Source organism: Kogia breviceps, chromosome 14 (genome assembly GCF_026419965.1).
Source record: "Kogia breviceps isolate mKogBre1 chromosome 14, mKogBre1 haplotype 1, whole genome shotgun sequence".
NCBI lineage: Eukaryota > Metazoa > Chordata > Mammalia > Artiodactyla > Physeteridae > Kogia > Kogia breviceps.
This window is the reverse complement of record NC_081323.1, coordinates 56,234,182-56,260,061: the sequence shown is the minus strand read 5'-3', so window position 1 is coordinate 56,260,061 and position 25,880 is coordinate 56,234,182. Positions and strand designations below refer to the sequence as shown.

Here is a 25,880-nt window from a genome sequence, read left to right as displayed (position 1 = left end):
TGCTTACATGAGCATATCCAAGGGTGTCTTTTCGTTTGTTTTACAAAGATGGGATCACACCACACAGCTGCTCTTTCTGGTCCTTGTGAACCCACCACCCTAAATAACATACCCTGCTGATGGACCATGGGGTGTTTGCCATGTTCTGTTTTTAAAGCGTTACAAACACTGCTATAAGTGTTATGTATTTCATGCAAGTATATTTTTAGGATACATTTTTTAAAGAAATGCTGGAATTCTATATTTTGATAATTGTTGCTCAATTGCCTTAGGTTGTCCTCTGTGTACCCACAACAACAGGATAGTGTTCTTGTTGCCCCACAGCAAGGCCATTTTTAAGTGTCGCTTGTCTTGGAAGCCTGTTAACAATGGCATCTAATTGCCAGTTAATGGCTAGTGGTTTGCACGTCTCTTCCTATGTTAGTTGGCTGTTTCTGTATCATCTCCGTGATGTTCCCAATGGCTCTACAGCAGATGGGGTGTTGTAGGGCCTACATTATTCCTGCTTTACAGAAGGTGGACCAGAGGCCCTGGGAGATGCTGGGCTACTCAGACCACACAGCTGGAATTAGTAGTGGTAACTTTCTCCTTCCCTTTTCACAATTCCCTTGTAATCTTCTTCGGCAGGTGGCCCAGGGGGATGGTTTCTCTGTGGGGAGAGCATTCCAGTGTCCTGATCTCACTTTCCAGGCTCCCTCCTCTCCCTTTATCTCTCGCCAGTGCCAGGGCTCCTCTGTGCCCCTGAGCAGCCTCCTGTGTGACCTCCCTACTGGGTCCCTCACTTGCAGCCTCCTGCATGTGCCAGTGCCGCCCCCTGCTGCAGAGAGTGGGAACAGCAGCCGGGAAAGCCCGCTGGGGTGGTCTCGCAGGAGAGCTGGAAGGCCCAGTTTCCCTTGGCGTGGCCTGGGCCTGCGGAAAAAGGCTTCTTGTAGGATCTCTGTGGCTGTAACTGGGGACTCCTGCCACCCCCAACCCCCAGCCCGCCAGTCCTTTCCTGTCCCTGAGCCAGGGGTTGACACCCAGCAGTGCGAAGGACTCACTGAGTGTCTTTACCAGCAGGGAGGAAGGGGCATGGCCTGGTACCAATTTCAGGTAATAAATATGTGCTCTCCCCTCACAAAACACCATCTTGGTCTAAGGGCTCAAGGAGGGGCTGTAAGTCAGCAGGAAGAAGCCTCTCACTACCCCTTCCTCGAGCCCTAGAGAATTCTGCTTTTCCTGCTCAGGGACCCCAACTGGGGAAGCCCAGGCAGGGTGTTCTCCCCAACATGGGACAAGAACCTGAGAATTGCCGAGTCAGAGCTTGGTCTTGGACACTGGCAAATGTGCCGTGGACTTTGGAGACTAATATTTGAGACTGGCCCTGGAGACTGGCTTGGGCTGAGCCTGAGGAGGGGTGTCGGGAGGTGCAGTTAAGGGGAGGCAGGCAGGGGACAGGCAGCGCCCGAGTCCAGACCATCCAAGGGTGTATAAGCCTCTTCTGTGTCCTTTGTTTGGTTACCAATCCAGATAGCAGCATTTTAGCTTCTCCCCGCATGGCTGCTCTCTCCTGCTCCTTTTATGAACCATTTGCCCCCAGATCTGAACCAGGAGGAGTTGACTTCAATTGATCCTTCCCACTCTGGGGCCAGTGTGCTGTGGATCTGTGCATGGCCCAAATGCTGTCTTCCCATGTCCTCTAACCGGGTCATTGCACTGACATAGCATGAGATGTGCCCCTGATGGTGACACGCTCTCTGGTCCAGGGTAGAATCCCACAACTCAAGATGGACTGTCTGGGATGCAGAGTGAAGAATCCTGTCCCTCTGCAGTAAGGAGCTTTGTGAGTTCACCTCCATGTCTCATCCCTGCTGCCCACAGATGGGGAAATCACATCCAAGCCAATGGTGCTGTTCCTGGGACCGTGGAGTGTTGGCAAATCCACCATGATAAACTATCTCCTTGGGCTGGAAAACACTCGCTACCAGCTCTATACAGGTAACAGTGAGACTTTCTTGTGTGATTGTTGGTATTTTAATGTCATATGTAAAAAGCATTTTGAAGAATGAAAACATTCAGGGGATGTAATGTACAGCACAGGGAATATAGGCAACAACAGTGTAATAAATTTGTGTGGTGACTGATGGTAACTAGACTTATTGTGGAGATCATTTCGTAATGTATGAAACTATTGAATCACTCTGTCATACACCTGAATCTAACATAATATTGTAAGTCAATTATACTTCAATTAAAAGAATAAAATATGACAGATTAAAAAAAGAAAAAAGAAAAATTAAAATATTCATATGTGTCTTCAATATAATAATGAAGATTACATGCAAAAAACCAGCAGTTACGCCCATGTTCACAGAGCATTATTCACAATGGCCAAGAGCTAAAAACAACCCAAACGTCCATCAATGGATGATGGATAAAAAACATGTGTTCCATCCATGCAGTAGAATATTATTCATGAATTTCTAATACATGCCACAGCATGGATAAACCTTGAAGACATTATGCTAAGTGAAATAAACTTGACACAAAAGGACAAATATTGTATGAGTTCACTTATATGAGGTCCCAGAGTAGTCAAATTCATAGAGACAGAAAGTGCTGGAGAGATTCTAGGGGCGGGGGGTGGGGGAATGGGAGTTAGTGTTTGATGGGGACAGAGTTTCAGTTTGGCAAGATGAAAATATTCTGGAGATGGATGGTGGTGATGGTTGCACAACAATGTGAATGTTCTTAATCCCACTGAACTGTATACCTAAAAATGGTTAAAGTGGTACACTTTATGTTATGTATATTTTATCACAATTTTAAAAAAAGAAGCCACTAGGTTAGCAAACAGTATCCAACGCCTGTGGCAAGCCCTCCGTGAAACATCTTGCTTGTCCATGTCCTTGGTAGTGGATCGCTTCCCTAGAGATGACTGTTGTTCCCTCTAACCCCATGCGTGTGTGTGCAGGTGCTGAGCCCACCACCTCCGAGTTCACGGTCCTCATGCACGGGCCCAAGCTGAAGACCATCGAGGGTATCGTCATGGCTGCTGACAGTGCCCGGTCATTCTCGCCCCTTGAGAAGTTTGGCCAGAATTTTCTGGAGAAGCTGATCGGCATTGAGGTTCCCCACAAACTTCTGGAGCGGGTCACATTTGTGGATACACCAGGCATCATCGAGAACCGCAAGCAACAAGAAAGAGGTAATTTAACAATCATTTCTGAACAGCATGAGCGCTGTCTTAGAAAGCTGTTAATATTTTAGACAGTGGATGGTAGGCAGATGTGGAAGAGGCTAGTGTTGTCCAAGACCAGGGGATGCTTGCTTCCAGACCCTTCTTGTCACTGTGGTGCCTCTTAGGTGTGGGGTACCTCATCATTTTCCCTTTCCAAGGACTGATCAGGTTTGGAGGCCATCAGCATTTTCCCAAGGGGAAGTCTGGTCTTCTCTGTCAGGAGCTCCTTGAGGTCTGTGCTGGGGCTGAGCTGTCTTTGGGAGGCCCATGGTGTCCGGGTGATCAAGAGCCTGGACTCATTGGATCCCAGTCCACATGTACTTGACCTCTGGCTAACTTGGATCTGGGTTAAACCTGACCTTCAACTCTTCCTAGTCCCAGTATCTGCTTTACCAGGCCTGCTTCAATAGAAGCCTGTCTCAGACTTTCCAAAACTCTGCTTGCCTTCAGGTGGCAGGGGAGTGCCACTTAGTGTCACTACGATGCAGGGCCGTCTGCAGAGATGAGTCATAACGGGGCATTTGTAGGAGTATATGACCAGATGGTGGATCTCAGTTTATGGTTATAACTCTCATTTTGGTTATAACCAGAACCCTGTTTTATAGCTAGTAATAATATTATCACTAATAATTATAATAATAAATTAATCTTTATTGCACTCCTATAATGCATAGGATAATTTTATGCATTACTGATTGATCATTGTAGAAACATTTCAAGACAGGTATTCCTAGTCCTCTCATTTTGGAAATAAATTAAAGGAATTAGAATGTATCGAGCTGGCTGTGTGACAGGCTGGCAGTTTTAGTTTGGTGCTTTCCTAAATTTATAGCAACATCGTAATCTTTATAGCATCTTAGGTGTTATTGTTCTTCTTGTCATTTTGCAGCTAAAATGCTAAGGCTTAGAAGCATTTAATATTCAGCTGGCCAGTGGTAGAGGCCAAGTTCTAGTCCAGGTCTTGATGGCAGGTCCATGTTTCTTTCCCCTAAGTAAGGTACCTTCTCTTTTATTCCTTCTAATTCCCTGACTGTTTTCCTTCAACATCTTTGCCACTGCCCAGATCTTTGCAGACAGTGGGAAAATCTCCATTTGGAAAAAGTTTTGCTTTCTTGGAGCCTTGGATTCCATTGTGCATTAAAACAAGGATCAGGCCGTTCTTTTTTTTTTCCGGCTGTGTCACGTGGCTTGTGGGATCTTATTTCCCCATCCAGGGATTGAATCCTCAGCCTCAGCAGTGAAAGCACGGAGTACTAACCACTGGACTGCCAGGGAATTCCCCAGGCCATCCTTTTTTTAATAAAAATAAATTTATTTATTTATTTATTTATTTTTGGCTGCGTTGGGTCTTCGTTGCTCCCAGCAGGCTTTCTCCAGTTGCAGTGAGTGGGGGCTACTCTTCCTCATGGTGCACTGGCTTCTTTTTGTTGCAGAGCACAGGCTCTAGGCACACGGGCTTCAGTAGTTGTGGCATGCGGGCTCAGTAGTTGTGGCTCACAGGCTCTGGAGCCTGTACAGGCTCAGTAGTTGTGGCGCACAGGCTTTGTTGCTCCGTGGCATGTGGGATCTTCCTAGACCAGGGCTCAAACCCGTGTCCTCTGCATTGGCAGGCAGATTCTTAACCACTGCGCCACCAGGGAAGTCCCCCCGCCCAGGCCATTCTTGATTGAGGGTTGACAAGGGACAGGAGATATGTAATTAATTCTTTAAAAGTCTTTAGAAACCCAGAAACTCCCTGATGCCGTTACTCCCTTCGAGCCACGGAATGTTCTGGTTCTGGAAAGAGGGGTGAGGGGCTTTGGAGTGGGGCCTGCTCAGCCTGACTTCTCGCTCCCTCTCCCCAAGGTTACCCGTTCAACGACGTGTGCCAGTGGTTCATCGACAGAGCGGATCTCATCTTTGTTGTCTTTGACCCAACCAAGCTGGACGTGGGTCTGGAGCTGGAGATGCTCTTCCGCCAGCTGAAGGGGCGTGAGTCCCAGATAAGGATCATCCTGAACAAAGCTGACAACCTGGCCATGCAGATGCTCATGAGGGTCTATGGGGCCCTCTTCTGGAGCCTGGCCCCGCTCATCAACGTCACGGAGCCCCCAAGGGTGTACGTCAGCTCTTTCTGGCCATATGACTACAAGCCCGACACCCACTGGGACCTGTTTCTCAGGGAAGAGATCTCCCTCCTGGAAGACCTGAATCAGGTGATTGAGAACAGGCTGGAGAACAAGATTGCCTTCATCCGCCAGCATGCCATCCGGGTCCGCATTCACGCCCTCCTGGTCGACCGCTACCTGCAGACGTACAAGGACAAAATGACCTTCTTCAGTGATGGGGAACTGGTCTTTAAGGACATCGTGGAAGACCCTGATAAATTCTACATCTTCAAGACCATCCTGGCAAAGACCAATGTCAGCAAATTTGACCTTCCCAACCGCGAGGCCTATAAGGACTTCTTTGGCATCAACCCCATCTCCAGTTTCAAGCTCCTGTCCCAGCAGTGTTCCTACATGGGAGGTTGCTTTCTGGATAAGATTGAGCGGGCCATCACCCAGGAGCTCCCCAGCCTCCTGGGAAGCCTTGGGCTGGGGAAGAATCCAGGTGCTCTCAACTGTGACAAAACAGGGTGTGGCGAAACCCCAAAGAATCGCTATAGGAAACCCTAGGTTGCTGTGTCGCCATTCTCAGGCTCCTGTTGGTGAATGAGCTTGTGTCCTAACTGTCTGAGAAGTCCTGGTTTATTAACCCTTTGAGCCACACTGGCAGGAACCGTTACGCATTGGAGATTCGGGAGTTAATTGAGGCCAGTTGGTGGGGTAAGGTGTGGGTCGAGGGGGGAGAGTGGAAACTGTGAATTATGGCATGCTTGTCTTGTTGCTTCAATTAGGGACCTGACTTTGGCACGTCAGGCCACACCTACTTTTCCTGGATCCCCTCTTGGAGGGACAGAGAGCAGCTAAATTCTAGTGTAAACTGGATTAACGAGCATCACATGAGCTAAAAGCAGCTGAAATTCCTTTTTTCCTGATAAGCTGGGAAACTAGAGGAGATTTGAGTTCCGTAGGGCTGTCTGCTCTGTCCACGTGGCTGCCTTCCACACACAGTCTTCTGTTTGTCCCCAGCCCTCGGCTGGCTCCTGAGCTTGGGTTGGCTTCAACAGGAGACAGTCTCTCAGGGTCTGAATCAACCTGGGTGTTGAGCCTACCCCCAGGCCTCTCCCCTGTTCCCCCAAGGGGTGTGGAATGATTCAGAATACCAGAATGCTAAGAGAGAACAAGAGTTCCCGGCTAGAAGGATCTGCCTCCCCCAGGCCATTTCTCTGGCATTGTTTTCTAAGCCAGCCAGGAAGCTCAGTCCCTTCCTTGGCCCCAAGAGGAGGGTGACTGTTCCATGCATTCGGGTTATTTACTTGTTGGAAGTGACTTCAGTGAAAGTCCCGGCAGGGCTCAGAGGGTTAATTGGTTTGCAGTGTGTCTTTGTCTATTGCATGTCTTGGAAAACTCAGACCCCAAAGGCTTTGGGTTTCACAGGGGACAGTGGAGAGCTTCTTGCTGTTGCCACAGCTTCTACGTGGAGACACTTGGCAGAAGATTCGTTCCTTCCTGGTTTTCATCACATGGCTTTTCCTTTCCCTTCTTCTCCATTCCCTGATGCGCTGACACTTGAAACTCGGAGCAATTTCCCAGGAGTCAGAACCAGCACCAGCCACTTGGTGCTGGTGGCAACCTAGGCCTGACCTTCAGTTTCCCACCTGAACTTGATGCCGATACCCACCGAGCGCACATGGTAGGGGAGCCTGGCCTTCAAATACCAATGAGTGTGAATGTGTGTGTATTACATTGTCCAAGAGAGATTAGAGAGATAACAGATGCCTGAGGGCACAGAGGAGGAGCTAGCTATGAGAGTCATGCCTTCCTGGCTGAGGGCAATGGGGTTGGGGGATGGAAGGAAGAGCCTGGAGGGGATAAGCCTCTTGATGGTAAGTGGGTGGGTGAAGAGTCTAAGTCCAGGAGACCCCGGCCTGGCCTGGCCTGGCTGCCCTGAGGGCCTCCTTCTGGCGTGTGACAACTGAGCCCGCCCCTCCTGGGAGTGACCTGTCTCAGGGGACTTCACCAGGAGGACCCACCATCACCAGGGGGTCACCCGGACCAGAAGGACAGTGAAGATGAAGCAGAGGGAGAGGTGCCCTGAGGATTAGGCAGAGGAGGCAAATTGGTGATCAGATTAGGCCCACATGGAGAACTGCAATCCCGGAATTCCCGTTTCTCAGTATGATTAGCACTCCAGCGAGTGGTGCATCAAAGGCTGCCTCTTTTGGCTCTTTGGAGGACCTGGGACCTCCCACAACAAGACCAGAGGCCCCACTGCCACCAGGACGTTGTTTCTAAGGACAGAGGCAACCAGAGAAGCAAAGTCTGCCAGGGGCATCCAAGGAGCCTGATGACCAGCACCTGGGGAGCTGCTTCCTTCTCATTAAAAAACAGCCCTGGCTTCATCTCCCATCCTTTGCACTCTCAAGGGGCTGCCTTCCCACTTTGCTCCTTAATGCCCCTTCCTGCCCTTGGCTACTCTTGGCATATCTGTTTTTCCCAGTGAAGAAGGGGAAGAAAAAGTGGAGAACTGGGCATTGTCATAGCTGCTGAGGTCACCACTGCTTTGGGGGAAGCAGCTGAAATGAGACAAACACATTCATACAATATTTATATTTTCTCGGGGGGGGCGACATCATCAGCGATCTTTCCCCCCTTTTCTTTTCTCCATCCAGCTAACTTTTCTTACTCCTTCTGGTCCTCTGTTCACCCCTTGACTTCCCTTCTTTCTAACTTCCCGCAGGTTTGTCAACCAGCTGGGGCTTTAAGTGCTGTTTTGTGCCCCGCTCTGTGGAGGTGGATTTCCAGCAGAATTCTGACTCTTTGGGTGGGGGTGGGGGATAGTGGGGAACTGGGGGGGATTCGGAATCCAGAGATTCCCGCAGGAGGAGTATCTATGAACGTTTGTGCCTGAACAGTTGCTGTTTCTCTCCGAAGCAGAACCTTTCCAGTGCTCTTTCCATTCTGAGTTCATCAGGTAGAAAGTCTCAATAAAGTTCCAATCTCTCTTTAATGCCTCGTGCTTTCACGTTGCCTCCAACCAGTGTAATCTCTTTTTCTTCCTTTTATCTAGTGGAGTGTACTGATTTTTATTGACTTTAAGTTTTTTAAAGAGCAGTTTTAGATTCATAGCAAAATTGAGAGGAAGGCAGAGATTTCCTACATACCCCCTCCCCACACAGCCTCCCCAATATCAACGCCCCACCAGACGGTACCTTTGTTACAACTGATGAACCTACATTGACACGTCATAGTGACCCTGAGTCCAGAGTTGACATTAGGGTCCCTCTTGGTGTTGTACCTTCTATGGGTTTGGACAAATGTACAATATGTGTCCATCTCTGTAGCATCATACGGAGTAGTTTCACTGCCCTAGAAATCCTCTGTGCTCCACCAATTCGTTCCTCCCGTCGCCTCTCACCCCGTGTACTAATTTCTTTTTTAAAAAATTTAATTTGATTTTTGGCTACGTTGGGTCTTCGTTGCTGTGTGTGCGCTTTCTCTAGTTGTGGCTAGCGGGGGCTACTCTTCGTTGCGGTGCGCGGGCTTCTTATTGCGGTGGCTTCTCTTGTAGCGGAGCACGGGCTCTAGCACACAGGCTTCAGTAGTTGCAGCACGTGGGCCCTAGAGCATGCCAGGTTCAGTAGTTGCGGTACGCGGGCTTAGTTGCTCCGCGGCATGTGGGATCTTCCCAGACCAGGGCTCGAACCCGTGTCCCCTGTGTTGGCAGGCGGATTCTTAACCAGTGAGCCACCAGGGAAGTCCCTTGTGTACTAATTTCTAAGTTTCTTGGGGATAGACTGAAAATGTATAAGTTGCCCACCCTTGATTGGGACGCCCTCCCAGCATCTTCTGGAACTCCCTCCTGCTTCTAGCCTCCCAGTGTCAAAGGTGACTTGTTCCTTCAGCCGGCTCTGAAACTAAGGCTGTTGTACAATTGGAAACTTGAAGTAATACTCTCTCCTATCACCTTGAATTTGTCATTTTCCCTGGCCTCTGTGGTAGTAGCCCATTAATAGGAGTTATGAAGCTTCTGTACCACAGAGCTGGCCCAGGCGGTCACAGCATTTGGTCCATGCCCTCAACCATGCGGCTGCCCACCTGGCACCTGAGGCTCAAGTGGAGATGCTAGAGGTCAGGCCTGAACATAAGGATGGTGCCTCCCCTTGGCTTCTGCAGAGAGTGGTGCCACCATGGCGTGTCACACTCCTGCTGGTACCCGCCTTCATGGAAACCCAAGCCGGTCCTTGCCTCCCCGAGCCCGTGCCCTTCCCGCCACACCTTATTGTCCTGGCGTGAGCATGTTCCCCAAAGGAAAAGAACCAGGCCCTGGGGTGTTGGTGGGAGGTTGGGGATAAGCAAAAGGGGAGTGTGAGAGCTAACCCATGCCAGCACTGATGGGCTCACACCGGAGAAGATGCTGGACTCAGCGAATTCAGCGCGAGGCCGTCTGCTCTGGCTTCTCCTGAGGTGGGGGCTGATCTTAAGGCAATGCCCTCCTCCCCTTGGCCTCCTCCCAATTAGGGGGCCCACATTCCACAGACTGATCAGCTGAGCAAGCTGCTCTAACTAAGGCTGCTGCTGCCACCCACCCCACAAGGTCACTGGCCCTGCCCGTAACTGCAACCAGTGTTTTCCCACAAATGGAAGAACATGGAGCTTTTCCCAGGAAAAGGCGAGGTAGGTGAGGTCTGTTCTGAAGATAAATAAAACACATCAGACCCTGCTGGCATGTTCAAAATTGTGCTGTTTCACAAGCCTCATCCTACTACATTTACGTTAAGTCTGCCGTTGGGATGATAGGGAAACAGAAGGGCAAAATGCAGAAAGCAAAATCAAAAACCATTCTAAACATAGCCTGATGATATGAGGGATGTTGTGGATGGAGAGTCTACAGCTATGTGTATGTGTCCCCTGAAGATCTGGGGGTTATAGGGGGATCTATAAGGAGCATGCAAACGCATGTGTGTAAAGTCTGTGTGTGGGTGTGTGTTGGGCAGCAGATGCAGATGTCGAGAGGGTGTGCATTGTGTGTTGTGTGGAGAAGGTCCATGGGCAATGGGGATGTCTGAGGTGGGGAGGTGGGTGTGGCTGTGAAGTAACTGTATGAACAGTGTGTGGATTTCAGATCATGAGAGCATGTGTGCAGGCAGATGTGTGTAGGGGGTGCCCAACCCAGGGTGGAGACCCAGGAAGATTCCACCCGAGGAGGACATCCTAATGGTCCCTGGGCTTTTCATGTGTCCCCCAAAGTCTGAGACTTCAGACAACATTACAAGCCAATTCCATTTTCTGTGACATTTGGCTCAAGCTTTTCCCAATCCAGGGAAACTTAAATTTTTCCTTAGAAGACCATGAAGGCAATAAAAAAGAAGCATAAGGAAGACAAAAAATGAGAGTAGAGCAATGCAGCAAAGGTGGATTCAGTAGGTTCTGAGGTATCCCCTGCGCCAGCCTCTTACCCAAAGCATACAAAAATGACCTGCATAAATGAGCATATTCTGTGTGTGCTTGCACTTTGGAATCTGTTCTCTGTTTTCCCATAAAGTCAGTGGGGAAGGGAAACAACTTCTAGAGCACTCCTTCGCGCCAGGAACTGGTCTATAGACCTATAGACATTACCACTCTTATACCTTAAGATAATGCAGTAATTCTGACAGCTGTGTGCCAGGCCACACTGAGTGCTGTATGTACTTTATTTCTTTTCTTTTCTTTTTTTTTTGGCCAGCTGCTAGGCTTGCGGGATCTTAGTTCCCCAACCCAGGCCACGGCAGTGACAGCACCAAGTCCTAACCACTGGACTGCCAGGGAACTACCTGCCTTACTTCATTTAATCCTCAAAATAACCCCACAGGGAAGGAGCCATCCAGCACAGACACGAGCACAGGCTCTGGAGTTAGAGTGGTTGGGATTCGTCTTGGGCTCCACCACTTACTAGCTGGGCAGCCCTAGGCAAATGACTTAACTTCTCTGTGCTTCAGTTTCCTCACCCACAAAATGGAGATATTAATAGTCCCTCTCTCATGGGTTGTTGAGGGGATTAAATGACTTAATAATGCAACATGCTTGAAATAGTACATAGCCCACAGAAAGCATTCAGTAAATGTTATTACTATTATTAATCATACTTTACTAATGAGGAGACGGATGGTCAGAGCGTTTGGGATGATGGCCTGTGTATTTGGGAGGGCCAGAATTCTATCTGAAGTCTGACTTACCCTACAGGTCATGTTAGGTTACTTGCCCAGGGTCACATTTGGTGACACTGTTCTTTATGATCCCTTTCCCTCCTCTTTACAAACTGGCAAGAATTAACCATTGTCTGATTTTTTTTTTTAATGTTCAGTCAGCACCTTGAAACTTGTTAATAACAACAAAAAAATAACATGTAAAAGTAATTTTCATTAAAAAGATTATTGAGGATTATTTCCTGAGCAACAACAACAAAATCTTAAAAGAAAAAAACCAAACCCTTAATTCTATTTCAATTTGATCTCTACCATGATCATCTTGTAAAGTAGATGGGGCAGGTATATTTTTTATCCTTAAATCCAAATCCAGCATGGGGAAACTGCATATCCAGAGAAGTTAAGTCCAAGTTCACCCTGTTAAAACATGACAAACTGGGCTTCCCTGGTGGCGCAGTGGTTGAGAGTCTGCTGCTAATGCAGGGGACATGGGTTCGAGCCCTGGTCTAGGAGGATCCTACATGCCGCAGAGCAACTAGGCCCATGAGCTGCAACTACTGAGCCTGCGCGTCTGGAGCCTGTGCTCCTCAACAAGAGAGGCCGCGATGGTGAGGGGCCCGTGCACTGTGATGAAGAGTGGCCCCCGCTTGCCACGGCTAGAGAGAGCCCTCGCACAGAAACGAAGACCCAACACAGCAAAAATAAGTAAATAAACTCCTACCCCCAACATCTAAAAAAAACCATGACAAACCAAACCAGAAGGCCAATTTTCTGTCCATCCCATTATTCTTTCTACTATATTCTATCACATTGACTTGTGCTAATCTGGAGCATAGGCCATGTTATGATAGTACATTTTTCTGACACGCTAAAAAGAGTGATTTTGTCTTTGTGAAGAGTGCAAAAAATATTTGTTCTACTTCCATTTTCTCCAGACTTCTGGATTTTTTTCCACCGCAACTTCAAAAGCCTAGGAATTCTTACATATTTATTCAGGCATAGTCTCTGCCCTGCGGAGCTAACAATCCAGTTAGGGATACAGTCATGGAACCCGAGTGACCAGGGGAGTCCTCTGGGATGAAGCAACCACATTTTCTAAATCATACATGGGGATACATGGTCTGGCAGAGGATTTTTTTCTCATTTGCAAATGTAATTATTTGAAAAGTCTGACCAATGCATATAGACTGTGTACTTTACTTAAGCATTTAATAGATTTCCTTTGTTGAGAATTTGTCTCCTGAGAATACTGAGACAGCCAGGGGTTTATGGAGCTTGGGAAGGGAGTGGAACTCTAGTTACACTTTGACGGATGGGAATTCTAGCTACACTAGAGGGATGGGTGGGTTTGGAAGGTCAGAGGCCAGGGGGGTGAATTCTGGGGGAACATCAAGGGCCCAAACCCACAAAAAGGAAGACATCTGTGTGGCCAGTGAGGAATCAAGGTGAGATGAGGTGAATTAGGGAAAACTAGCACTTAAATGGAAGCCCAAGGAACCTGGGTTCGAGGCCACTCCATTTCTGAACAGAGAGGACCAAAAGAAGCAGGGAAGTCTCTGCAGGCAACAGCACTGGGGCTGACTGGAAAGGTGAGAGCTCAGCACCAAGGAGCCTGTTTCAGCTACCCAGATAGTGTCCCACAGGCAATGCTTCTCTGACAGTGATCCATGGCCTGATGGGTGGGGGGTACCAGGTTTCTGTCCTCCCTCGACGCTGACCCACTCCTAGGAGCTGGGAACTAGGAGCTGGAGCCTGGTAAGGAGGTGGCGGGAAGGAGCCTACCCCATCATTCTGGCCCTACTTAGGAGCCCCTGTTGGGCCCTGGGCCCCTACCAGCCCCGGGGCAGAAGCAAATCTGTGTTCCTTCTCTGGACCCCTGTGACGTTTGGGTCACTCCAACCCAGGTGACCAGGCCCAGCAGACAAGAGGACACACAGGTCTGTGTGACCCGGGCCAGACGAGGACACGGGTGCTCCTGGCCCGCGGCCTCGGGTCTCGGATCATCCAGCGAGATGGGCTCCTGAGAGGGTCAGGGGCGGCTTCCTGCGTGGGGACGTGTCTCCCCGACCAGCGACCTCCGCGTTTGGGGGCCTCGGGCGCTGTGATCCGAATCCTCACCGCGGCCAGGTCCAGTCCAAGGTCAACGTCACGGCCAGAGGGCCTCAACCTTCGTCGGTGCACGACCCCCACCCCCCACCCCCGCCTTCCAGGGGAAACCGAGGCCCGGAGCAGGGCATTTCTGGACCGGGGTCGTGAGGGTGGGGGAATCCGGTTCCCGGCGCCGGAACTTGGCCTCGCTCCTCAAGCCCGGCTCTTGACTCGTAAATTGTTATCCCCCAGAGGCTCGTCACCGCTACCATGCGGAGGTACTGCCTCCGGGCACGGAGCCCGGATCCGGCTGAGCCTCGCTCGCGGGAACGCGCCCCGCGCACGCGCTTCCGTTCGTGCCCGCGGCCGGGCCCCGCCTCCTCCAGGGCTGCGAGCTCTGGACAACGCTCCCGGGATCACGCATGCGCAGGCGCTCGACGGCGCTTCCTGGGAACACGGGCTCGGCTGAGCCGGGACGGGCGGTGACTCAGCGCTGGGGGTGGGGCAGGGCGGGGTGGGCAGCGGGGTCCCCTCCCAGCGGGGGGGTGCAGGAGCTTCGCCCTATCGGCCTTTACTGCCTTTTGAGCGGAGACCGACCTTGGGCCTGGTTGTGGTGCAGGCTCGCCCACCCAGCCGTCTCTGTTCGCTGTCCGACCGCTGGAATCCCGGAGGGGCTCGGAAGTTTTCATTTGGGGTCGGGAAAGGCCTTGAACTTGCTCAGAGTTGTGGGGTGAAGCCACAGATTTCTGGGGGCATTTGGGGGACGTGAAGAACGTCAAAGGCAAATTGGTGCTGGCAGTTACTATGTTGTGGTTTTCACCTCAGGTAAAACAGGAACTGATAATTTTAGGAGGTTATTCCACTTCCCTCACCCCGCCAGAAATTCAGAGCTGGTATAGCTAGATTCCACACTGCCCTCTCTTCCTGTCCTTTAGGACAGAAACCCAGCCTTACCTTGCTCACTTCTATTTCTGGGTGACCTCAGGTGCGAAAGCACTTAGGGCAAATGAAACTTCAGATAAGGGGGCCATGGAGGATGATGTTATTAGAATGTCTTCCTTGTGGCTCCTGGGTTTTCCTGAGTCACTAATTTCAGGAGCTAAAAAGGACTTCAGAGATTCTGTAATATCTCATCAAGTGGTCGTTAACCTTTACTTGATGCATGCCCAGCGACAGGGATCGCTATCCAGGGTCTTCAGACAGGATGCTGGTTTAGGTCCCTCTGTTCCAGATGCCTGTTCTTTTGCAGCCCTGTGGGCATCAAGTGTTTACTGGCTTCTGTGCTTGGACCCCTGTGCACACTAGAAATTGGGAAGGGACCTCTGTGGCTAAACCAGGGTTGGCCAGCTGCTTACTGAAAGTAAAGGGAATTTCTTTTAATTTCCTGAATTTATTTGGCTGTTGCTTTGGAGCGGAGATCATCTGGGTATCTGGTACCCTGGTGGCCTGAGAGGAAAAGGAAAGTCCTTGGAAAGGGTTTAGGTGATTCCTGGGGAAGAATGCATTGGTTTGGGGCTTAGCTGCCTCACCTGCCCTCTGCCCAAGGCAGCTCTACTTCCTTATATGCATCCCTTTCCTGGGTTTAACTTCACAGAATGCCCAGTGGTGGCGGGGAACTGTAGGACAAAAGAGCTATTCTTTTTACAAATGAGGAAGCTGAGGCCTAGGGAAGGAGAAACTGGCTTAGGGTCACAGAGCCAGTGAGGAGGAGAGATGGGACTCAAATCCAGGTCTCCTGATCCCCAGGCCTTTTCCCACACTCCTTCACCCTGTATGTCAGGGGCCAGTAGAAAACAGATGGCATATTTCAATTGCGTAATATGAGGCAGAGTGTAGGGAAACAACTATGGAGTGTGAAATATTCTGGGGCAAGTCACAGTGGGATCTTACCACCTGTATGCCTGGAGGCAGGGAGGCTGTGTGGAAGGTCATTTTCTTAGAGCTGCGACTTTGGGTCAGGGGGCTCAGGAAGGGAGTTGGGGGAATAAAAGCCTTGTCTTCAATTTCTCCCTCTCTCTAATCTGGGTCCCCATGGACCAAACCCAACGGGAAGTCAGGGGCAAGGGAGTCTTGATTAGTCCATACAGAGCAATTCTAGGGTACTGCACAGGGTGGAAAAAGATGTAGAATGTATGGGGGTGGGGTGGGGGGAAACAAATGAAAGATAACCAGCATAACATGGAATCTTGCTTCTACCAGTATAACAATAGTTTACATTTCTTGAGCACTTACTGTATGCCAGGTATGTTCATTATCCCATTGCATCTTGCCATAAACCCATTTTCTCCATTTGACAGATAAAGAAACTGACTAGAGAAATAACTCTAGGGATGGAGGTGTGGACAACTAAGCTGACATCTGCCTCTCCAGGATCTTATCTTGTGTATAGTAGTTCCTCTGTGGATGTTGGTGGGATGAATAAATGAAAGAGGAGCACATAGAGCCTGGATTCAATGGAGAATTGCCCTGAAGATCCTTAGCTGCGCCTCTTCTCTCTGGGGCTGGAGCGCAGCTGGAGGGAATGGAGGCTGTCTGCAGAGGTGAGTCCCGAGCCTGCTGGTGTCTCTCCTGCTGCCTTGTGATAAGCCAGGTTATTCAGGTTAAAAGAGTAGGTATATAGATCTGAAAAAAAAAAAACACCCCCAAACCTTGGACATTTTGCCTTTCCTAGTAGAGGATATCTTTGGAGTTAAAAACATTTCTCTTTCTGCAGCCAGTCTTACCCACCTCCTGATTTCTGGTCCCCCCACCATCTGGACAGGGGCCCAGGTGCTGCCTCTCTTCCCTGCTCAACTCCTGCACTCCACCCACAAGCTCTGTTCTGCTAACTGCATCGCTGTGCTGTTCCTGGAACACAGGGTTCTTTGGGGATGAACCAAAGACCAGTGTGGCCGGGAGCATTTTACCAGCACCCCTAAAGTGGCCTCTACTATGGAGCAGAAACCTCAGCTCAGAGGCACTGGGTTCTTTCCTCCCTGCTTCCTCTTCCTTCAGCACCCCCTTCCTTCAGAATCCTGTTTTATTGGCCTCTTCCTTCCTCAAGGGTCCCCCAGAGTCTTTCATTTGCTGTTCATCGTCCCAACACCTCAAGCATGGAGATGGAACCTGAGCTATATTGAGCACCTGCTGTGTGCCTGACGCTGCCAGGTGCTTCCTAGCCATGATCTCATTTTGTTTCATTGGGATCTACTCAGTAGGAAGTATTAGGGAGGGACCTTGCACAAAAGCAAGACTTTGGTTAGGTAACGTGTCCAAGAACACACAGCTCTTAAGAGTAGAGCTGACATTTGAACTGTGGTCTAATTCCCAGGCTCATCCTGGCCCACTCCTCACCCAGGATAAACCCTGCTGCTGCAATATTTGCGTTCCTCTTGCACTTTGGCTGTCCAGAGCCTTCTCCGGGTGCCATAGCCTTCTCCGGGTGCCATAGCCTGCGACCCTGGGGCTTGGGCATGTTGAATGCACTGTTTCAGCCCACCCTTGTGGGTTTCGGTGTGGATCTGCCTCACATTTGATTCCATCCATAGTCCGTGGATCCTCCTCCAGTCCTTTGCTGATGATGCCTCCTCCGTCTGGAGGGCCGTTCTACCTATTTCTGAATGGCACGTCCAACCTGTTCTCTAAAGCCTAGCTCATATGCCACTTCCTTCAAACTCATTCACCTCCAGATTCCCAAACTCACCGTGGTGAGCCTCCCCTAGAGGATTTATCGCATTGTCTCCTGTATGTGCCCTAATTTGGATATGCAATTTATTTTCTTTGCTGGGGGCAGGGATTATCCTTATACGCAGTAAGCCACCAGTGAATGAAAGCATCTGGGGAGCTTTTTCTGGTGAAAAGAGTTAAGTGAAGGTTTATGCCACTACTTTACATGCTAACTTTGCTTGAAACAAGGTTCAGCTGTAAAATAAATGTCCTGGTTGAATCTGGGGGATGGGTGGTGGAGGATGCCTTGTGTTTTCCTCGGGGAGGCTTGAATTTGGGGAAATGAAGACACACCAATGAGGGCAGGCAGTGGAGAACAAGCTGCTTAGGTGGAAAGCCCTACACATCTGTCTCTCCAGATGGGGCCCAAAGAGTGGTGAGCTGAGTCCCTTGACCTTTATCATGGGTTGCAGCTTTTCTGAGGCCATTACCTATACTCCCTGAGTCCCTTTATGTTTGCTTCGATAGGTAGAGACCATCACTCCTGCTTTCACCACTGGGGGTGGGGGAGACCTTGGCCACAGTGACAGCCCTCCCTCCCTGGAACCAGAGTTGACTCAGAGCACCATTTCCCGTATCACCAAAGACAGGTGACAGGTGCTGGGGCCCTTGAGCAGAGAACGGGTGTGGGCTGGGATGACTAACCTGCTCTTGTCACCACCTACAGCTTGGTTCAAAGCCCCTTGGCATCAAAACAGTTCCCTAGGAGGAGCACAGAAGGCTCTCCTTACAGATGACAGCTTGGGTTCCTGCTTCTGCCAATGTCTGTCGCTGACCCAGTGCTTCAAAGTCCATATCAGTGAGGAGCATCCAATGGGATAGGCATGGAAAACAGATAGAAGAGGCAACATAGGAAGGAGAGGCCTGATCTGAGCATCAACAGCCTAGATTTTAATTAGGCTCTGCCAGGAGCTCACTGTGTGTTTATAAAGGAAAGGGGTTCATTCTTTATAAGTCAACATTTTTTTGACCACCTGCTCCTATCATGCTAACTAAGGGCAAGGAGGGCTGTGAGAAGTCAAAACCCATCCCTACCCAGATGGTCTCTTAGTTTCTGTAAATCACTACGAATCACGGTCATAAATGCTATACAGAGGTGGTTTTGGAGCACAGAAGAGAAACTCACTTATCTTTCCTAGGGGACGTGAGGGGAGATTTAACTGAAGAGGTGACACTTGAGCTGGACCTTGAAATTGGAATTCTCCTGGCAGATGGGAGTAAGTCTACTGCATCTTTGGAGAATGTTGTGCAGTATTTTGTCAGTGGAATGAGGTCAGTGGAAGGTGGAGAGGAGTAGGGTAAAGACAGGAGATTATATGTGAAGGTCTATCTGTGTTTAGCAGAGAAGGGCCTTCTTCTTTGGACCTTATCCTGAAGGTAGAGGGACAACTTGAACCGACTGTGTTGCAGAAAGACCACTCTGGCAGCAACCTGGAGAATGGATTGGAAGCATCAAAGATGAAGAGAGACACTGGGTGGAAATGGGTTAGACTGTCACAGGAGGGAATGTTTGAGGACCTCAACTGTGGGATTAGAGAAGAGGGTTGGACTAGATAATCCCTAAACTCACTACCTAGGCCTTTGGTCCTTTTTGCACCTGCCCCTCTCACCCTGTTCCTACTTGGTTACCTTGATGGACCATCTCCCAGGGAGATGGAGCATGAGCTGCCCCATTCCCCTATGGGGACCTGTTTGGATTTTGACCCTATCCAGTGTGCCTGTTTGTCAGTTTTGTCCTCCCAGTAGAAAGCTGTACTCTGTCTTGGGGTCCTTTCCACTCCCACCTCCATCCAGCCCTGACTGTGCTCTCTCCTCCGGCCTTGGACCGTGGGTCTCCAAACTGGCAGTGACAACTCTGCTGTCCTTCCCATTATTCTTTCCAAGAGGAAGGATGAGATGCCATGTCTCATTGGAAGATGTTGACAAACAGGAACTAGAAAAACAGATTAAAGGAACCTTGGGACTTGGTCAGAGAGCAGAAGTGAAATACAGGAAATGCAGGGCAGTCCCACAGAATGACCCAGCAAGTCTGAACCCCTTGATTTAAATTCAGCTCAGTTCTGTAAAAGGTAACCCTAAAACCAGAGGTACATGTCTTCTCCTAATCACTTCACTGTTATCCCAGGTGAGGGTTACACATGCTACCCTTTCTTGTTCACCTTGTCTGTGAAACTGTCATCTCATGATTCTTGGGCCTGTAGACTTCAGCAACCAGTCAACGAAGAGGTTTTTGGTACTTACTGTGTGCCCAGCCTCACGCTGGCTGGGATAGGATACAGACGCCTCTTGACTGTGTTCCCAAGGAATCTGGTGTTTTAGTCTAGTTGGGAAAGCAAAACAGACATAGAGATCAGAAAAGGTGAGTGGTTAAGAGGCCAGTTAAGATTGGGTGGGACGTGCCGCAGATACCATAGAACCTGAGAAAGTAAGAAGCAGATGGTCTGGGTCTCTTGGGTTCCCTCAAGTTGGGAGCAAGATCCTGTCTAGATCTAGCTGAAGCTGGATTGCAACCAGCCTCAGGGTAAGATTGGGGGCCGAGCAGACTTCAAGGTGCTCTTACACGGGCTTCGTCCCTGTTTCCCAAATGTTTACAATGTTTCTGTAGTGTGCACCTGTCTGCTTCACATTCTCCATTGACCCTTCAAGGCCTAGCCCAAATGCTGTTTTTTTTTTTTTTTCTTTTTCAGGACGACACTTTCCTTTTTTTTAAAAAAAATATTGGGGCTTCCCTGGTGGCGCAGTGGTTGAGAATCCGCCTGCCGATGCAGGAGACACGGGTTCGTGCCCTGGTCCGGGAAGATCCCACATGCCGCGGAGCAACTAAGCCCGTGAGCCATGGCCGCTGAGCCTGTGCGTCCGGAGCCTGTGCTCCGCAACGGGAGAGGCCACAACAGTGAGAGGCCCGCATACCGCAAAAAAAAAAAAAAATATATATATATATATTTATTTGTTTGGTTGCGCTGGGTCTTAGTTGCGGCAGGCGGGCTCCTTAGTTGCAGCACCTGGGCTCCTTAGTGGCGGCATATGAACTCTTAGTTGTGGCATGCATGTAGGATCTAGTACTCTGCCCAGGGATCAAACCCGGGCCCCCTGCATTGGGAGCGTGGAGTCTTATCCACTGTGCCACCAGGGAAGTCCCAAGACACTTTCCTTCTTAACAGTTGGAATTGTCGCTGATCCTCCACAGCCCTTTGCTGATAATTCTGTTGTGACATTTACTCCATCTTTTTCTATGTTCGTGAATGTCACGTATCTGGTTACATATTTGTGTTTTCTTCACTTCCACTAGATTGTGAGCTTCTCATTAGCAGGGAACATGTCTGGTTCATTTCTCTAACTCCCAGGGACTAGCCCAGAGTGGTGCCCTGCTCAAAAACATCTGTTCAATGAATGGACAGCAGTTTGACAGGTAACGTTCTCCCTGGTGTATCAGTTATATAAAATCAGTTGCATAAAAGTAATCCTAAAACCAGAATGGGGAGGTGCCTGCTTTCCGGGGACAACTTCTGGCAGAGGAACAGCAAGATGAAAGGTCATTATAGGGAATTCCCAGTGGTTAGGACTCCATGCTTCCACTGCAGGGGACCTGGGTTTGATCCCTGGTCAGGGAACTAAGATCCCGCAGAATGCATGGGCATGGCCAAAAAAAAAAAAAGAGAGAAAGAAAGAAAGAAAGGTCATTATAGGTTGGACTTGTGTGGATACACAAGAGAAGGGTGTCCAATTGTCTCTTGGTCTTGACCCTCAGGACCAAAGGGGCAAAAGCAGGATATGAGTGTCAAGAATGCCCTCCCTTAGGTTATGGAAAGTCTTGGAATCAGAAGTGTTAGGGATTAGTTCTGAGACAATCTCTGGTGACAATATACTTGCTTTATTAACCTTTATGGGATTGTTCTTTGACCCAAATGAGGTAAGAAATATGTGAGTTCTTTGAAAAATATAAAGTGTTACTGGAATATCAGGCATCCTTGTATTCTCCTCTTACTCCTGATCCTTACTTCTCTTTCATTCTTTCGGTAACAAAATTCTCAAATCAGCAGCCACTACGGCCAGCTGGGAAGAGCTTAGGCAGTCTCCCTTTGAGTTCCCATTTAGGCCCAAAGACTAGATCCAAGGTGGTAGAGAGGGAAGAACATGGTTTTTTGTCTTCTAAACCAGGTGACCTTGGGTAAATCACTTCAACTCTCTGAGCCTCAGTTTCCTCATCTGTAAAGTGGAGATAATAATCTTTACCCCGCCCACTTTCTAGGGCTCCTGGGAGGGTCAAATGAGACAATGAACATGACAGTGCCTTGTAAACTGTAAAGATCTGTTCAAACGCTGGATTTACTTTTTAATCTGTGCTTGAGGGCCCTAGATAAAATTTGCCCGTTGTAAGACGGTTGTAAGTTTAGACAGTGACATCATACTGGCTTGTGATTAGAGTCCGGGGTGGGGCAGAGAAGGCGGGCCCAGAGTCACAGAGGTGGGTAGAATGCATCAGGGACCCCACCCACTGCCTGCCTGGAGAAGACCTGAGTCTGCTGTCACTCGTTTTAATGATGTGAAGAAATTCAGTCTCCTGGTTTCCAAACTGTCAAAGACTTTGCCGTGACCACTGTGTTCAGGGGAGACTTGGATTCAAGTTCAAGTATTGGGACCACTCTGATTTGGTTCTCTGTCTCCAGGGTCTTTCTTAGCTTGGTGCCCGTGATAGGGATAGAATAGGATAGTTTACAGGTAGTTGTAGAAGTCCCAGTAGGGGACTATAGGTAGAGAGGGAAACCTAGGAAACTTTGGAAGACCACTGTAAGTTAATGATCACTCAAGAAAGCTATTGGAACATCCTGGAACAGGCAGGCTTGCTTAACTATGAAGCCATAAATAAAAGCACGAGATATGCCCTAGGCCATTAAGTGGAAGAAAGATGTCACCACCCTTCTACTGATTTGAGTAAGTGCTATGATAATCCTAGTTTGACCTCATAGGGTCAGACACCCTCCTGCCTGATACAGAGGAGGAACTAGTGATGTAAGCCTCATGTCTACCCGAAAGAAGGCGGTCTTTTCCCCACCCTCTTTCCCTTGACTATAAAACCATAGCCCACTTAATCCTCAGGGCAGAGCTCCCTCACCTCCCAACTTGCATCTCTTACAAGCATCTTGTATTAACAGATCTGCTTCTTGCCTATCACTTTGCCTCTTGCTGAATTCCCTCTGTGCTGAGACACAAAGAACCTGAGCCTCAGTAAGTCTAGATACCAGGTGAGTGATTCTAATTAAAAGACCGTGGGTTCAAGTCCCAATCAGGGTTTTGGCTGGGTTCGAGTCCTGGCATGTGGGTTCAAGTCCCAATCTGAGGTGCACTGTTTTGCCCAGACATGGTGGGCATCCAAAATAAACCTGTTGTTGAACAAAATACAGGTAGTGCATTTTGTGAGCTCTCTCATCCTCTTTATTCTGACTTCCTTTGTGTTTGCAAATTCCAGGTGTAGGTAAACATTAAAACACACACACACACACACCAGACTATGATTCAGAGAAATGGTAGCCTGACTCATGCCTGAAAATGTGACTGGCCAGTGTTACTGAAAGGTCAAGGTGCAGAAACGGGTATCCCTATCTTGGCGCTTTGTTAATCCCAGGAGGCTGTGAGACCAGAGTCTCCTGGGAGAGGCTCTCTGGGTACCTGTGACTGGCTAGGTTTTGGATCCCTTCGTCGGCCCTGCTGGTCACTGGAGCTGAAAGAAATCGGCTTAATCCAAAAATATTTGTGAGTGTTTATTGTATGCTTGGCCCTGTACTGGGTGCTTCGGGGAATATGAAAAAGGTCTGGTTGTGGCTTCTGTGTTGGAAGCGCTCAGCCTACAGTTGAGAAGATGAGATAGCCTGAGAGGAGCAGAGGCTCCCCACTGGCAGGCAGTGTGTGCCCGGGGCTGGGGTGTGGTGGACAGTCTCTGACATGGGAGGGCAGAGTGGGGGGTCCTCAAAGACTCGAGAGGAGGTGGAAATATGTGAAGAAGACAAAGTCAATCACTGAGATTCATTTCTCCCCTCAAAATGTCTTCTCTCCTTTTCTGGCTCCAATTAGGAGATTGTGTAAGTTTTCTGTTTCTGCCTAACAAAAACCCCACAAACGTCGCAACTTAAAACAGTGCCTACAAGTCCAGGCAGGACTTGCTGGCTGTCAGCTGGGGGTCACTTGCAACTCCTAGAGGCCACCCTCTTACCTTTTCCATGTGCCCCTCCCCCTCCCATCTTCAGTCTAGCTGCAGTGCCTCAAATCCCCCTGGTGTTTGGAATCTGTGACTTCCTCTTCTGCTACCAGCTGGAGAAAACCCTGTGCTTTTAAAGGACTCATGTGATTGGGTCAGGCCCACTTGGATAGTTTCTTTTGGATTAGTTCAAAGTCAACTGATTAGTAACCGTAATTACATCTGCAGAATTCCCCTTGTCATGTGCTAACATAATCACCGTCCTGAGGATTAATGTGGGAAATAATGTGGGAGCAGGGGATTTTAAGATTCTGCCAACCACAGATATGTTAGTAGAAAGGAAGTACTGAGGGGCTGACCTCAGGCCTTGGTGGTAGGGATGGAAGAGATGAAGGAAGCTAAGGTGTGGGAAGAACTTGTTCTATGGCAAACGGTGTACCAGGCATTGTCACAAGTGTCATTCCCCTCCTCATATCACAGCTATATAGCAGGCATTGTTACCATTATCCTCATTTTATTAGTGGGAACACTGAAGCTTACAAGAAAAAAAGGCACTCAATGGCAGCTCCGACTAATTCCAAAGCCTCCTCTTTCCACTCTGCCACCTTGGGAAAGAGGAGGAGGGTAATGCAACAGATTTTGGGGAGATAAAGTGCAAAGCTCTTGGCATCTGATTTGCTGTGGGGCAAAAGAAAGAGAAGAGGGCTTCCCTGGTGGCGCAGTAGTTGAGAATCCGCCTGCCGATGCAGGGGACATGGGTTCGTGCCCCGTCCGGAAGATCCCACATGCCGCGGAAAGCGGCTGGGCCCGTGAGCCATGGCCGCTGAGCCATGGCCGCTGAGCCTGCGCGTCCGGAGCCTGTGCTCCGCGATGGGAGAGGCCACAACAGTGAGAGACCCGCGTACCACAAAGTAAAACAAAAACAAAAACAAAACGCTTGACTGAATGTTTTGAAGGTTTTTGTTGTAAGGGACGCAGGCTTTTAAAAAATTATTCTCGGAAGGTAATTGGAAAGCTATTGGTAGAGAATTGCTAAGAAAAAGGTTTTTGGGGTGGATTTGTTTAAACAGGCTCCTAATTGATGAGAGAGTAGATGTTTTCATGCTTCTTGAGAAAGATTGTCCTTAATAGAAATAACACTTAGTACTCGTCTTGAGTACAGAAGACTCGATTGGGTCTCTGGGCAAGTTCTTTAGTATCTCTGAGCCTCAGTTTTGCTACTGTGAAATGGGATCAGTAGTCGGATCTGCTTCTTAGTATCGGAAGGGTACATGAATTAACGCATGGTGTGTGCTTGTCATCCTTCTTCATATATAAGGATTCAGTCAATGCAATCTTAGAAAATTATTGATTAAGCCTGTGCTAATAGTTAAGGATTAATGAGAAAGGAACAAATTGTGCTTGAGTGTTTGTTTTTTAAGAAGCACACTCTGTGAATAACATTTTAAAAATATTTGCTAACATTGCCTATGTTTAGCTGTGTAATAAAACATTATATTTTATTTTTAAAAGGAAGAAAAGTAGGCTTTTGTATGTCACAAGAAAGGCATCCCTGGCCTAAGCCTTTTGGTATCAGTCATGAGATTTTTTATTTTATTTTATTTTTTTTGTTGAAGTATAATTGATTTACAATGTTTCAAGTGTACAGCAAAGTGATTCAGTTGTATATATACATGCATTCATATATATATACATGCATATATATTCTTTTTCAGATTCTTTTCCATTATAGATTATTACAGGATATTGAATATAGTTCCCTGTGCTATACAGTAGGTCCTTATTGTTTATCTATTTTATATATAGTAGTGTGTCTGTTAATCCCAAATTCCCAATTTATCCCTCCCCCAACCTTTCCTCTTTGGTAGCCATAAGTTTATTTTCTATGTCAGTGAGTCTATGTTTTTTTTTTTGGATTGGGTTTTTTTTGTTGTTGTTGTTTTATTTATTTTTGGCTGCGTTTTGGGTCTTCTTGCTGCATGTGGGCTCTCTCTAGTTGCAGTGTGCGGGCTTTTCATTGCAGTGGCCTCTCTTGTTGTGGAGCACGGGCTCTAGGTGCATGGGCTTCAGTAGTTGTGGCCTGTGGAGTCAGTAGTTGTGCCTCACAGGCTCTAGAGCACAGGCTCAGTAGTTGGGGCGCATGGGCTTAGTTGCTCCGCGGCATGAGGGATCTTCCCAGACCCGGGCTGGAATCTGTGTCCCCTGCATTGGCAGGTGGATTCTTAACCACTGAGCCACCAGGGAAGCCCTATGAGTCTGTTTCTGTTTTGTAAATAAGTTGATTTGTGTCATATTTTAGATTCCACATATAAGTGATATATGGTATTTGTCTTTACCTGTCTGACTTACTTAGTATGTTCATCTCTAGGTGCATCCATGTTGCTGCAAATGGCATTATTTCATTC

At 48.6% G+C, this 25,880-nt stretch overlaps 1 protein-coding gene and 1 long non-coding RNA gene across 4 annotated transcripts in view; both read left to right on the top strand.

Moving 5' to 3' along the window:
- The window catches only part of SRL (sarcalumenin), a 36,735-nt gene extending 28,421 nt beyond the window's left edge, over positions 1 to 8,314 (top strand). For both annotated transcript variants that reach the window (XM_067013635.1, XM_059037431.2), the window contains 3 exons: positions 1,861 to 1,977; positions 2,954 to 3,187; positions 5,066 to 8,314. In XM_067013635.1, the coding sequence (XP_066869736.1) occupies positions 1,861 to 1,977; positions 2,954 to 3,187; positions 5,066 to 5,877 (1,163 nt within the window). In that variant the 3' untranslated portion in view covers positions 5,878 to 8,314. The remainder of the gene's footprint in view (positions 1 to 1,860; positions 1,978 to 2,953; positions 3,188 to 5,065) is intronic.
- A 5,971-nt stretch (positions 8,315 to 14,285) lies between these two features.
- LOC136792510 (uncharacterized) overlaps positions 14,286 to 25,880 on the top strand; it is a 34,185-nt gene continuing 22,590 nt past the window's right edge. For both annotated transcript variants that reach the window (XR_010836406.1, XR_010836405.1), the window contains exons 1-2: positions 14,286 to 14,402; positions 15,875 to 16,117. This is a non-coding gene — a long non-coding RNA (uncharacterized lncRNA). The remainder of the gene's footprint in view (positions 14,403 to 15,874; positions 16,118 to 25,880) is intronic.